Raw genomic sequence first — 15,855 nt, 5'->3', positions numbered from 1 at the left:
TTATAATGGTTTGCTATATTTTCAATACTCCCAGTAATGAGGCTTTTCGCATAGACATCATAATCAGCATCACTTTGAGGGTCAGGAAAATGGTGATCTCCATAGAAATCAGTGTTAAAATTGCTGATTTTACTGTAGAAATGCAGAAATTTGGTGGGGTTTTCTGTCACATCAATAATTTTAAAAATTGTATAGAATTCTCGATTTTTGAAATACTGAGATCGCTTAGAGATATACAAAGCCTAGGAGATTAAATATGAAATAATTAGCCGGACCTACTGTTGGAGTTTGATATTCATGCAATAACATTGATTTCAGCTTTTTATTTATATCTTCTTGGGCATGAAAATTAATGTCTTTGTATTGCCTTTTGATATTCAACTGCATAAATTCATGTGGGTTAGGATGTTTTAAAATTAATTATGGGCCCGTAAAAAAGTACACAAAAAAAATTCCACAGCCTTAATTTAACATCTTTGGAAGCTGGAACAAGCAGATGAATAACTTGAAGTTCGGGGGGGGGGGGGGGGATTCGAAATACCTAGCGCCCCCTTAACAAAGAAAAAAAAACTATTCATTGCTATGTTTATTTAAATCTAGATTTGTTCATTTCATGAAGTCGCGCAGGAAGTCACCATATTGATTAACTTAGACACGGTTTGCATGTCTCTCAAAGAAAGAGGGGGATATCACGTGATCCAAACAGTCTCATTGAAGAAAACCCAGGCAGCACCGGCTATCATAGCTAGTTGTTTATAGAATTTGCCTCCTTTCTACACACAGTTCACAGACATTACAAGACACCACAAATGAGTAAAATTGAAAGAATTGTTTTCTCTGGAGTTGGAGAAAACAAAGGTTCTCTGGAGATTTTTTTTGTAGGAGATGGGTTGAAAATGTGCAATGTTTGGAAAGAACTATAGATATTTTGTGAAATTTATGTAGAACAACAAGTTTCTTTCAGGTAAGCCAGCTAACCTTTGTTGGCCTAGAAATAAAAAAAGTCCCCCATTAAGTGTGAGATGAGTTTTTTAAGACTGTCCCCCAAAGTGCAAGTCATTTCTAAAAAGATTTCAAAGCTCCAAACATTTTGCTCCAATTCTCTTTGAAGCTCTTTCTAAGATCTCATGTGAAAACTTAATGCAAGATTGGAACCTGATAAGTTGGAGGCTACAGCTTCGCAAAAGAAACTTCCTGAAATTGATCTGGATTGGGAAGGTGCCACAATTTTAATTTTCCTGAATAATCAGTCAACTAAAATATTTACAAGCTGCCCATATCAAAGCTGAATTGGAATAAGTTCAGGGATCTCTGCACCATCATTAAAGACCATTTATTTTGGGATCAACAAATTTGATGTGCTGCACATCCACCAAAGAAGTGTCCATCAATTTCTGGGTTAAACATAGATTCACCACTATATATTAGAGTCAAAGCAGTGGATGGAGTATGGTGAAAGCAAAGGCCATTTTGTCTTCTGGGAAAGTGATGCCCACATAGACCACCTCCACAAGGGTCAGACAATATTAAGAGACATTATGCCATACTTTTGGGTTTCAGGTGGAACAGCCAAGATTAGCACACAAATAAATCCCTATTTCACTAAGACAATGCTCCATCTTACAGATCCACCATTGCAATGACCAAATTGTATGAATCAGGCTTTGCACTAATCTCTCATCCACTAAATTGCATAGATTTAGCTCCATGTGACTTTTCCCTGTTCCTAAACTTGAAAGTTTGGCTTGGTGGAAATTTTTTTCCTCATCAAATGACCACTTTGAGGGGTTAGAGAAGACATAATTTTCTGATGTGATAAAGAAATTTGAAAAGCATTGAAGAAAATGTTGGAAAATAAAATTTGTCCAAAAAAATGTTAACACTTTTTTCAATTTACTTATCAAACAGCCCTTGTATGAGCATACTTGGAATCAGTTATATATATTTGGTCATTAAGGGTTAAAAAAATTACAATCTGTTCTTGTTTTCAAAGTGCCCCTTACACAAAGAGGAATCATTGTTTTTACATGGATAAATTAACAAATTTTAGTATAGTTGATGTTTTTCCTTTTTATCATGCATGCAATTCGGGAAAAAAGTGCATTTGTTTTTTTTCTTAATGAACTAAAGTTTTAACTTTTGGAATTGATACATGTTTATATTTCTTAGAAGCTTATAGTTATATTTATTTTTTGATATGCTCATGTTAGAGAATTGTATTTTTCAAATAAATTTTTTTTTTGCTTTTGTGAATTGTGTTCATTCAGTTCACTTTGCTCACCAATCAATAGAGGTCTTCCATAGTTACTTTTTTTTTTTTTTTAATTTGGACATAGGCACAAAGAATTGAAACATCATGAGAGGATATGATAAGCATAAAAAAAACTTCATTTAAAAACAACCCCTTCTACAAATTATGTTTATTTACAATTGGAAATAAATATTTCTTGTGAATTAATAGATTTGATATATTAATATTCATGATTTATATCATACAAATAAATGAATTTTTACAATGAAAACATGGGCTATTTCAATTTAATCATAAACATAAACTTATGATAGAGTTTCTGATAAAATAATTTGGTAAATAGCATCATAACTAATTCATCTGGCTACAGATAGTTTTAGTTGAAAAAATCGATGAGGAAAATTCTTATATACAATGGAATACAGTGGAAACCATACCTCCAATAACTGACATCTCCCACTAAAACAAACACTTTTTGAATATATATGTTTTCAATATACTTCCTACATATTGTCACTTTAGAAGACCAGAATTTATCTTTGCCCTATAGGAATCTGTTATCAATTAAGATTTTCATTGTATTTATATCATACCAGAAATGTGATCATTTGAAATATGATTGTAATTAAGTTGAATATGGGGTGTAACAAGGTATATATATTCCCAACTATTGTTACAATGACTAAATGGAAATCAATTGAATGAAGCTGATTTGGGAATATGCGAGACAATAATTTAGTTGCTGAGTACAATATTCTGTGTATTTTACACATAAACTAATCAATGCACCTAAAAAACTTGTCTGAACTGTAGAAAAATATTTTTGGATGAAAATTTTTTTGCAACCGTATCATCGAATAGATTGTAGCCCCTCATCACATCAAGCCTCATAATTTGCAATGCTTATAAAATTCATTGTTGAATAAAAAACATTGTGATAATTTTTTTTTCACAAGTTATTAATACCCCAATCATTTTTTCCCCCTTTCTTTAGCTGATACTTTGAGACAGCAATTACAAATTTATACTGAATCAATGAGGCACGGATGCATAATGTTTTCAGTCAGTTGATCAAATGTGAGATGGTTGCCATTCGAAAGGACACAAACTGGTTTATTAATCGAGCTGGATTAATATTTTAATTTTGAACACTTTTTCTGCAGGGCCGCTCACCAGGCACTGCCCTGGGGGGAGGGGGACATCTTGGTGCATGAGGAGTCTAGATAACACTGCAGAGTAATTACTAGCAATTGTGACCAATACAGTGAAACCTTGTGATACATATACAGTGAAACCTTGCTACAACAGTAATTTTTCATACCTTGTTTGGAATCGTCTACAGTGAGCAATGTTAAACTCCTCTGAATACATTTACATCTTTTATATGGTACTTAAAACCCTATAAAGATTTATTTTTAGGGAGGATTTTGAAATCCCTACATTATTTACTTTTTGCTTGAAATATCCTTCAATATATTTTTAAACAAGTCACATATTTCAGTTCTTCTGAGGATGTCTGATAATAGGCCTATTATATTCGGTACTACCTGATCACTGAAAGTGTTCGGTATAGCTACTTCTTGTGTGATACACTAAAGTGTATTGCGATAACCCCCTTTACAGGGGTAATACATACATCAAACAATTTCTTTTATGAGCTAATCAATTAAAATATTTCGCAGTAAATAAATACTTAATAGTGCATCTTTTTGTGGCATCAACAATGCTGATTTAGAAAAGATGATAACAGCAGCATAAATTTGATGGCACGTGATTACAATGTTGCCTCTCAATAATAATCCCTCTACAACTATATTTTTCTTGGTCCAGTATCAGGGTTTCACTGTATTTTATGCAGAACTTCAAATACCAAACCGTCTGATCAATTCCTTAATCTGTATTACCAGGGATCTGCTCTTTCCTCATAGCAAGTTGTTGCATCATGTTCTTCCCTAACATTTCTTTTACTCCCTCTCTGTCATTCTACTGAATCTCTGCATGCTAAAAAAGCGGAGAAAGTATCCAAAAAGCCAAAACTTCCACATTTTTACCCATTCAGTAAAGATCATAGATTATTTTCCTGGTTTACCCTGTCACCCCGGGAGCAAAGTTTTACATTGTGTTATCAGCTATCAGCAACTGTACAGCATTAGCTTTTGTCATCCTATTTACAAAAGTTTCCAACCTGATAGTGTCACACATGAACAGAAAATCTGATTGATCCGAAAATTTATACAAATACAAATACGACGCCACAACAGGCAAATTGCCCAACGAGGTGGCTGACTTAAGAACATCATGGATCCCCGAGCCATTTTTTGGAGGCCCTACCTACTACTGCTACACCCCAAATGCACCCCCCCCCCCGGAACCCCCCAACGAATCGGTACATGCGGGAATGTGCGTGTACGTGTAGTGCAACCTGACGTAAAGTTTTGTTTCTGTATAATGCTTGTTATGTGTAGTGCTGTCATCTGCCCCCAGTTTTTCTAACTATGAGTGAAGTGTTATGGTTGAATGATTTACCGTTGTAGGACTGTTGCTCTCTGTGGCGAGACTTTTTAACGGGAGATCGGCTCGCATTTGCGCCTTGAAGTTGGGAACCACAGAAAACCAACTTCAGCCGACCACCACTGTGGGGTTCGAACCCGGATCCTCGCATCACGAGTCCGCACTATAACCACTCGACCACCACAGCGGCCTGCTTATGCTTATGTATTAAGGTTATAAAGTTATACAAAGACAACTATCAGCTTTGAATGCATTGTGAAGAAAAAAAATTGACAAAAACTTATTTTTTCCAACTCTTATCTATAAGGAAGTGGCCGCACTGCTGACCGCATGCAGAAGTGACCATGAAATGGGGAGATTTTTGTATTATATCTATGGAGCCATTGTCCATTCCGAGAAACACTGGCTGAGAAGGGAAGTTGGCCGCGGAATAGAGGTAACCGTCTAAGGAAGTTTCACTGTACTATATATATATTATATTAATATATACAAACATGCACACAACTTCATGTTCATGATGCACAAATTATGAGAAACCACTAGGTGATGGTGGATGCATCTTTTGAAAGTTTCAACATACAAAAAAGTAAAAAAAAAAAAGATAAAACTGGTAGCTTCATTCTTGCTTGTCTTTGTCTTCTTTACGCCACCAGTACAACCACAAGTAACAGAGGGAGAGGAAAATGGGAATGCTTATCGGCAGAAAAAGTGGAATATAAACAGCATACTTTTGCTCTTCTGGAAAGTACAAGAGCGACAGCAACGATGGATCAAAAAATGCAGATTCTGATGCATTGAAGGCGTTTTTTGCTGCTACGAAACTGTCTTCCAAGAAGCCTTGCTCCAAAGAACCTACACTTCTTTTAATATATGACACAGAATCATAGATCATTTCTCCCACCTCATCTCTTATAACTATGCTGCGAATTTTCTTTAGCAGTTCGCCCAATGAATAGACTGACGATGCGGCAACAGACAACTGTTCCTGGGTGTTTTTTCTCATCAGAAAATCAAGTTCCCAGTCACAACCTCCAGGACTGTGTAACATGGGAATCGAACTTGATTCAGACTTGCTGACATCGGGTAAACCCAGCAGCAGCCTCAACTGGTTCAAAAACACTTCCATTATTTCTCTCATGTCTAATTCAACCTTGGGTCTGTTCCCGCTTTCAAAGTTCACATCAAGATTTTTTAATATAAACCCACCCCACTGTGGCACCAGGAATGCATTTGAGGGAAGAATATCACCTCTCTTGTCAACTATATGTAGAGGAGTTTGAGCTTTTGGCGTTATGTAAGTAATGAAATTAAGTGTAGGGTTCGTAGATGTATATGAACCAAGCCTGCTCTCTATAGGATTTATTAGCATCGGTAAGCGATCCGTGGCAAGATACAAAGTTCCATTCTCACCTTTCAGAGAAGTTTCTGTAGGAAGCATCAACATATAGATCACCTGGCTCTTGATACCTACATGAGCGACAGAAGAGATCTTATCTATAAATGGCATAATGTAAGCAGCAATGGCCCTTTGAATTTCCCAGTGAACATCTACATACTGTGGTTCTGGAACGATGAGACTAAAAATTAGATCAAAAGTCGTTGTGGTGCTTAGAGATCTCATTCTGTCTTTTTCTGGCTAAACATAGAAAAGACACAATCAGTATTTTCCTGTATGCTATTAATTTATGAAAACAGAAACCATCAAATTTTCAGTTAATCAGAATATAGCGTGAAAGAACAATCAAGTTCGTACACACAAAAAACTTAATAGAATGAAGTGATTTGGTGTTATATAACACGTTCCTAAACTCATAGTCTAAATATAAGGTGGGGGAATAGTGCAAACTAAATCCACTAACATTCGTCATAGAATAATAGTCACAAAATTAGCCTGGTGTCAGTAGGGGGAACATTTGAGACAGCACAGAAAAAGTGACCTCAATCTAAATTAACTTGCAAGTGGAGTAATTTGTAAGTCCCTTTATTTTTGACTTTCAATGGCTAACTTCAAAATTTTCCAGAAGGGGTGCTGCTTTTTGTTGCATCTGACATTCACTTAACTATACTATTATATTTTCCAGTCATGAACCATATTCTTTTGAATAACCAGTTTATATCCTTTGTGAGGGGGTCATGGTTGGTTTGTTGTTGTTTATACTATTACCTAAGTTCTGTATGACAGTAGCTCTCTACATGTGTAAATTATTTCTCTTTAAACTGACTTTCAATGTCGCCTCTTCTGCAACCCCTATAGCCACTGGATTGTATTTGTGTATGCCCACATGCTCACTGACTAATATTTTTGGGTTTGGTGTACATAACTATACCCATGCATTTGGACCATGGATTTAAAAATAACTAGTAGAGAAGTGATTTTCAAAATAGAGAAAATACTGAAGAAAATAAGAGTAATTCCAATAGATGGGAAAAAATTGTTGTATAGAAACATTTGTGACAGAGAGAAGTTGTTTATAGTTCGGTGGAGCACCAGGAAATGAGTGTTTGCTTTTTTTAACTATTTCTTTTCTTTAGATGTGTGGAAATCAGCACTCCTCGTGTCCGAAAATAGTGTTGTGTTTACCCAGCATCTCCTAGAGAAAGATGGCCTCTACAGTGTTTGCCACAAACGTCATTCAGCCTACCTAGCAAGTTTGCCACATTTTGAAACACATCATCCTATTTCGTTTCTTCTTATTTTGGCATAGAATCTTCCAGATTAGCTCGCAAATACTACACAGTGATTGGATGTGGGGCATAGAAATTGCCAATTCTGAGCCAGATCATTTCTTTTCCTCACAATGATGATACTGGCATGAGTGGAGAATTTCCCCCCCCCCCCCGAATATTCTGAGGTTAAATGGACTGCTTACTAACGTCACAAGCAGACTGCAGAGGCCTTTTATCTTTAGGAGGTGCTGGTTTACCCCCTTTCGTAAAGCATGGTAGCTTAGTGTATCTGGTCAATCTGGATTTAAATGAAGCATTTTGTGTGATCATCCTGGGATTCTTATTTTGCAATACACAAACAGAAACACTATTTTGGAGTACAATTATCATTGCTTTTAAAATTACTTGAAAAAAAAATTAAAATGCACTCAAAACTGAAATTTACCTTTTTTCTTTCATATGATGATGGTGGAATGTAAATCTTTTTTAGTACATCCTGCTGAACCATTTCCTTTGCAACAGAAATAATGTCTGTGACCAGAGGTGGACCTGAGTAAAAGATTTGAAAGTAAAAATTTTATTCTCATAAAATAATAAAATTTTTTGTGCAGGTGGAAAGGTACAAGACAAAATTTTGATATACTGTTGAACCTGGCTTATATGAAACCTTTAGATTTGAGAAACAAAATCTTCAGTAACGCAGGATTTGTTCTTATAAGACAATATATACATATTTTTTTTTCACAGAGCTTTCAATATTTTAAAAGACTTTATGAACGATGTGTTAGGGTTTTTTTTTAAATATTACTACAAGAATGTTTCTTGAAAAATAAAAGTGCCAAAATTTTTACACTTAAAAAAAATAATAATGCAGTTTCTACAGGCAAACTCTAAAACTTGCCTTCATGGTAGTGAACATAACCTCTTCTATGGCATCCAATCAATTTTTCAACTGTTTTTTTGCTACCATCCAATACAAAAATTTGGAAAACACCAGCTTCTTCTATTGGGCTAGCCTCATGAAGCAAATTATCCATATCTAATTAAAAAAGAATGAATAAAAAAAGACAATTGAAGCTTTTTGATAAAATATGTGTTTGTTCAAAATAAAATAGATCGAACTATTTTCCTTGTTTATGATCTCGCACGAAATTGTTAAGGGGAGGAGATTTCCTGAAAAAGATTATAGTAAAGCTACTACTGCAATGTATCAAAATTACTTGCTACACGTTTGTTACATGCTACAATAATCAGGTTATTTTATGCCTATTGTCTTGTAGAAATTGAAGTTTTTCAGGCAACCCAAACGTTGGATTGCACTCAATGCTTCTCAAATTCTAGCAGTTGGTATCATTAGAACGCTCTCAGATATTAACCTTTTACCGCCAAATTAAGATTTAAATTGATTTTCTAAAAAATTTTTCCTTCTGATTCTTTAGTTTAGAGATATCAACCAAAAAAATTTATAAAAAATTTCCCTGTATGTTTTCTGGACTTGTCATTGTCCATAGAAACAACATTAAAATTAAAAAAAAATTAAATTTTATTGTTCCTTAAAAATGGATGAATTTAAAAAATTAAATTTATGACATAAGTACTGAAATGAGTGAAATTTTTGCTTTGTAACTTAAGTTTGGGATCTCACCCTTTCAGAAAAAAAAATCAAGTGCTTTCATGTAAGAAAAAAAAAATTTTTTTCTCTAATTAATAAAACAGATGTTCTCAATTGGGAATGTTGGCCGTAAAAAGGTTGAAGTACAAGACTTATATATGAGACCTCAGTCCATATTTACACATTGGCTTGGACTGAACTCTCATATTTTAAATGATCACTGCTTGCTCAATGTGGTTGGCTAATGTCTGGTAAGACAACAGTCCCAAGGTCACGTAATTCTACCTCAGTGACCAATAGGAGTATGCTCAACAGATAGTGAATGCCATCTGCCAACCATATTTGGAAAATAGTAGCTGATCACAACAGGGCAGTTCCGTCTACGCTGAGTCAATGCATAAATTAAAACAAAATTTTGATCAAAAAAACTTTTTCTCTTTGGGGTTTTAAATCAGCTTAAATCTGTATTCAAAAATTTCACAAGTACATAAGCTGCTACTACTACTCAACAGAACGCTACATACAACCCATATGCATTCTTCTTCAAAATTTCTAATGTAAGGTACTACTTAGGCCTGCAGTTTTCTGGCTTACCAAAACTACTGTACTATATTAAGTCAAGACAGATTAAAAACCACTTGTGCACCATTGTGGTGCTTGATAAACTTAAGCCAAAGTTTGATAGCACATAACAGCCTACTCAAAGAACGAAAGAGAATAACATATGCAAGATTAAAATGCCTTGTTCTAATAATGGCAATAATAACAAAAATTATCCAGATTAATTTGCAAAATTTATATTACCTTTTGGACTTTCGCTAATTTGAATTATTTTCTCTTCTTCCTCAGATGCTATCCTCATCTTCCAAGCATATCTGACGTTCATACTAGGATTTGTCGGTTCCCTCCGAGAATCAGTTGACCTTGAGTACAATGCTTCATACAATTTACTTTGTTGGACTTTTCTGTCTGCCAATACAACTACTACGGGTACCACATGAGTCACCTAAAAAAAAAATTCTAACTCATAACAGCTCATATACACATTTTAGTTTTCAACTTCAAATAAAGTATTTAAACACAATAAACAATCTTTAGTTCAAAGAAGAAGTGTGGGTGAAATCACACTCATGGATGAAAACTAGTAAAAGTGCTAGTACAAAGATAGAATTGGGGGAGGGGCTGGGGTTTTCCATGTGCCCCAAATATATGGGATTCAAGTGGAAGACGGACCCATGCTCCCAAACTATTCAAAATTTGAGTTACAGAAGTTTGATTCACAGAAAATACATTGCACCATAGATCAAAATAACTAAATTATAATATAATAACCAGGGTTTGGTTTTTGACATGACAAGCATAAAAAAAAAACAGGTTTAAACCATCAAAAACTTAAATGAATGCTTTTTGATAATGTTTTGAACACAATAGGCATATAACATGATGAAAAACTTACTTTTTTGTATATTACAATGTTTTATTTTTAAACATTATTTTATTACAATAATTAAAACAAAATATTAATTACAATTTTCAATTTTTCAACGTAAGAGTCTAGAACATATAAAATATAGTTTTGTGGTTCATTTTTATCTAAGCTACTGATTACCTGTGTTCAATTTCCCAAGTGGAATAGAGCTGTTTATTCAAAATATATATGATAGGGGCATCACAGAGTTAGGTTCTAGACTTCAAAAACTATAAATCAGTTAAAACAGTAAAAAACTTATTGTCAAAGTTGTCAAATAGTTTTTTTTGACCTGATAGATATGCTAAATAAAAAAAAACACTTACTTTTATATAGATTAAAGGGTTTTATATTCGGAATTATAATTACTGGGAATCTATTTTGATATTTTAAATTTTCTGATCTGCCCAAAATTTTATTCCATGCAAAAATTCTCACACAGAATCTTTTAATACATTAATTTAGCTCATTTATTTTTGTTTAAAAATTTCTTAGGGCTCAGGGTGTATAAATTCACAGTTTCAAAGGTTATTTTCAACCAAAGCAGAGCCGACAGGATTTGATACCCAAAGCATTTGGTTTGCACATTTAAAATTAAATACAGCTTCAATTGGAAAGCCATTGCATTATAAATGCTAGTAAATATACCATATCATAGTGCAGAAGTAAGAATAACTAAGCTTGACTAAGGATAAGTTACCGGAGTTTCTTAAGCTTCATGTACAAGCTAGTATTGCCAAATTAAATGACATTTTAATTCTATGATTTAGTATTTTGGTCGCTAGATATATTTCAATGTTATGTACAATACAAGTATCTCCCTCTCAGTGATTATCCAGATAATTTAATAATAACAGAAATCAACATTACATATATGATGTAATAAACTTTTTTAAACACTTATCTATTGTAAAAAGAGTACAGCAGATGGTTTATATTAAAGCACATATATAAGCAGCTAAAGAAATTTTGGAAGGTCAAGAATGATCTTGAATCAGAGATTGTCAAATCATTCCATAGTTTTTCCTTCAGTGTTTCTGTTATGCTTTATTCCAATTGTATATTTTATAAGAAAAAAACCATATATATTTTGTCCAAAATAGTTCTGTAGAGAGTAGAAAATTATTTTAGAATCATATTAAATATTTATTCTTTGTATAACATATTCACTTTAAACATTACATGCAATTAACATGTGCATTTCCAATGGGAAGTTTTATAATGAAATCAATATTTGAGGGTTTTTTTTATATTTTTTTTTAACCGAGCACAACTCAGGTCTATCGCCATAGGCAATTTTCTACCTAGCGCGAGTTGTGCCGGAAGTGTAATTGTGTGTACCTAACAGTCTGAGTGCGTATCTAGTGTTGTGTATGATTTTTCAGTGCTGTCATCTATATCTCAGAAGTGAAGTGAGTGATGTGTCGTGACTGAATATTTGTACTGTTTGTAGGTCTGTTGCTCTCTGTGGCGAGACTTTTTAATGAGGAGATCGGCTCGCATTTGTGCCTCGAAGTTGGGAACCACAGAAAACCAACTTCAGCCAACCACCACTGTGGCGACGGTGGGGCTCGAACCCGAGTTCCCTGCGATGCGAGTCCTTCACTATGACCACTCGACCACCACAGAAACCATCAAAAACTACCATGTATTAAAAAACCTGCCAACCCTGATAATAACCATGGCCCTCAAAAGGATGGGGGCTGACAGGCATCCAGTCCCATGACAATTCTCATCATTTTTTTGTTTTTTCAAGCTATAAATTCAATATTGAAAGGCCTGTGGAACGTCTGGTGTGATCCCGCCAAAAATCTTAGCCCAGGGGACCTGCTCTAAGATGTGGGCCATTATGATAACTATACAGGGTAGTAAGGAAAGTCTATAGACCCCATTTTACTAACAAACCATTGACCCTAGAGGTATACCTCCAACTAGAAAAAGTATCCAAATAATTTGTAGACCTCAGATGCATCATTCATATTGCAAGGGGTTGTATAATTATTAAAGTAAAAAAAGTAATTTTTTTATACCGAAACCCCGTTCTCAAAAACCCAATTATAAAGATGTTGCCCTGTCTCTCTTGAGCCCAACAAAGAAATTTCCACTTTCTGAGTGTAATATTCACTGAGATATTTGAATTCAGAAATTTGAGAAAAATTAGAAAAAAGCAGCATAGGAGAAAGAAGCATTGTCCATCAGTTTTCTGCCAACTTTTCTTTAATTTTTAAATTGAAATATATCAGTGAACATTGCACTTGAAAACATAAAAGACAGGGCAATATCTTTCTAATTGGGTTTTTTGAGAACACTGTCTGTATAAATAAAAAGGTAGTTTTTGTATTTTAATAACTATACAACCCTTTGCAATATGAATGGCATATCTGAGGTATACAAATTATTTGGATACTTTTTGTAATTGGAAGTATGGGGTTCGCCAGTAAAATATGCCCAAGGGGGCTTTCCTTATTACCCTGCATAATAAAAACATTGAAAATTCAAGTAAAAGAAGTTGATCTGTATTAATAGAATTCAGAACAAAGCATATAATGATAATAAAGTAGAGATAAAAATAATAAATGTAGTGATAAAGTCAACAAACTTCTAAATTAGACAACTCCTCAATGTCATTGTAAGGCAATGATACTCTATAGACTCTTGTTGTCTTCCACCACAAAGGAACACCAGCCACAATAAATATTATGACGAATGTAGCAGTTGCCAAAATTGCCATAGACTCTGTGCACAAGAAGAAAAATTCTGTCATGAAAATCAAATTTATTCATGCAATATTCATCAAGTATTAAAATCTTTAACACACTACCCGGTAAAAGTTAATGATTTCATACCAATGCCTTTTGTTTCCTCTAAAATTCCCCCCCCCCCAGTCCCAGCACTAGCTCAAAACGAATATTGTTTCTACTGTTGAAGGTGTCATTCTTTGAACTACCCCCCACCTAGATTCTACAACTCTCTGAACTAGTGCTTTCCATCAACTAATTCTCCCGCTATAAATATGACTATGTAGATGAATATTAATATGTCGAGATCCCGAGCTTAATTTCATGCTTCATTTTGAATATAGTAAGTTAGAATTATTACTTCAAGTTTGACAAGGAGCTTTAATGATTATGTATGATAAGAAAATTAATATTGACATAAAACGAAGTATTTACGAAGGTACTGAAAACTCGGGTGTAGTCAAGCTTTTTCGCACAAAAATTCTTTTGTATTTTGACGGGGGGGGGGGGGAAAGGAGGAGTTGGTTTATATGTGGGTCAGTTTTTGAAGAAAAAAAAATTCAACCCCAGTTTTACCAACACCCTCGTCCCTTATAGCATGGATGCACTAATTCAGAACTGCAAAGTGGATTTAACCCTGCTTACTAAAACGGACCCATTTTAATAGAGGGAACAAGATTAACCGAATACAACCAGGCTCTGTCATCAAAGTGATTTCAGCACGGTGTCCCAAAGAAGATAGTTAAGTCTGGAAAAATTCTAGCTGGTGACCAGGCTGGACAAGTCCCCCCCCGCCCCCATCTCAAGCACTCCCCTCAACATACAACTTAACAGTGGGGCTAAATGTTTTGGGGGTATGGGAATCAGCTATAGTACAAAATATTGATACCGAGCCATCTTCACAAAATTTTGGGGGGTTCTGGATCAAGCAATGCTTTTGGATACCTACTAGTTGTAGGGGATGGTAGGTATAAGGATTAATGACAATCACTAAGCAAGGTTATTAAAGGGACCCAAGACAATGCCAAGGTAAGCCCATGTAGGCCTATTAACATGGTCCTGCGTGACTGGTGTTTACAAAATAGTATCAATGCATGGCACATTTTGGCTCATACATGAGTATATGCAGTATTTAAATCACACCATTGAAAAATTTCAATGAGCCTCGGAGGAAATCACTGATTTTTAAACTTTAAAAGGGATCGTTGCAGAACAATGCAAAACATTACATTCTACTTAGGAAAAGAAGACATTTTCTGTGGAAAATGCAAAACGTTCTGCTTTCCAAAGAAAAAAGTCCAAACGTTCTTATTTTTCCAGGACGGCTGAAGTTGGTTTTCTGTGGTTCCCAATTTCAAGACATGAATGCGAGCCGATCTCCCCATTAAAAAGTCTCGCCACAAAGAGCAACAGGCCTACAACAGTACAGAACTTTCATTTAGGGGGCATTGCCCCCCCCCCGGCTTTTGAAAATACACTAAAAATGGTGTATATATACATACATTGAGAACATGTGCTTTGCCCCCTCCCCCTGGAAAAAGTTAAATGACAGCCCTGCAACAGTACAAATACTCAATCCATTCACTTCTAAAATATGGATGACATCACTGAAAAATCAGACACAACACTATATACACACTCAGGGTATTAAGCACTTACATTTCCGACTCAACTCACTAGGTAGTAAACTGCCCATGGCGATAGACCCGAGTTGTGCGCTCAATTTGAATCAACAGAAAAATAAAAAGGGCATAGTGATATGTCTTCCATGTTGGCAGATATGATGCAATAAATTCCAAACATTTCGGGCTGCTCTGAGCTTACAATTTAGTAGCTACACAAAGAAAACTTTATAGATGCCATTACCAATGTTTTAGTCGCCGTGGCGACCTGGCGCCTGGGATTTGTCCAGCCCTGTATCAAGCTAAACAATCAACAGCAAAACTTGTAACCAAAAAGGTGAACATTTTGGATTCAAAAAATATATATTCAAATTCACCCGATTCCTTAGCTTTGCATGCCATCTTCAAGTATAATATCTTCCCCTAATTTCCTGATAGAACGCATGGCATTGGTTGGAAATTCAAAAACAATCCCCAGTACCAAAGTTACCACGGTTTACGGTACTCTATTACATTTATTCCCAACAATTTCTATTATTATTATATCAAGCTAAACCATGGGCGGAGATACGGGGGCGTGGGCGGGGGCAACCCCCCCCCCCCGAGTCAAACGTGGAGTCTACTGATCTAATGTATATATGTATAGATGAATTGACATCATCATCGTGCCCCCCCCCCCAGACTTCCAAGTCAATCTCCGCCTATGAGCTAAACAATCAATGAAAACCACGTGAACACTTTCTAACCAAGAAAAAAAAGATATGCAAATTCACCTGATTCTTTAGCTTTGCTGGCCATCTTCAACTATAATAAATCTTGTCTAATACCTTTTTCAATTATACGGGACTTGTCCAAAATCGGCATGAAACCACACTTTGTTTACAAACGTAAATTAATACGAGGAATATTCCTGCAGAACTGCTCTTGTATCCCAGTCGTGTATCGTTCATCCGATGACGTCGGCACATCAAAATAGTGTTAGAAAA

At 35.1% G+C, this 15,855-nt stretch overlaps 1 protein-coding gene across 1 annotated transcript; it reads right to left on the bottom strand.

Moving 5' to 3' along the window:
- Positions 1 to 2,367: 2,367 nt before the first annotated feature.
- On the bottom strand, positions 2,368 to 15,781 carry PIG-S (phosphatidylinositol glycan anchor biosynthesis class S). The gene is made up of 6 exons (XM_089251378.1): positions 15,643 to 15,781; positions 13,109 to 13,245; positions 9,846 to 10,047; positions 8,331 to 8,468; positions 7,875 to 7,978; positions 2,368 to 6,398 (listed from the first exon to the last, which is right to left on the bottom strand). The coding sequence occupies exons 1-6, from the start codon at positions 15,665 to 15,667 to the stop codon at positions 5,379 to 5,381; spliced, it is 1,626 nt and encodes a 541-aa protein (XP_089107504.1). The 5' UTR covers positions 15,668 to 15,781; the 3' UTR covers positions 2,368 to 5,378.
- Between the last annotated feature and the right edge of the window lie 74 nt (positions 15,782 to 15,855).

This window comes from Pholcus phalangioides, unplaced genomic scaffold, assembly GCF_987345545.1.
Source record: "Pholcus phalangioides strain wild (caught in Gottingen) unplaced genomic scaffold, Ppha-v1.0 ptg000001l_1, whole genome shotgun sequence".
In the NCBI taxonomy this organism is placed as follows: domain Eukaryota; kingdom Metazoa; phylum Arthropoda; class Arachnida; order Araneae; family Pholcidae; genus Pholcus; species Pholcus phalangioides.
This window is presented reverse-complemented; position numbering and strand designations above follow the sequence as displayed.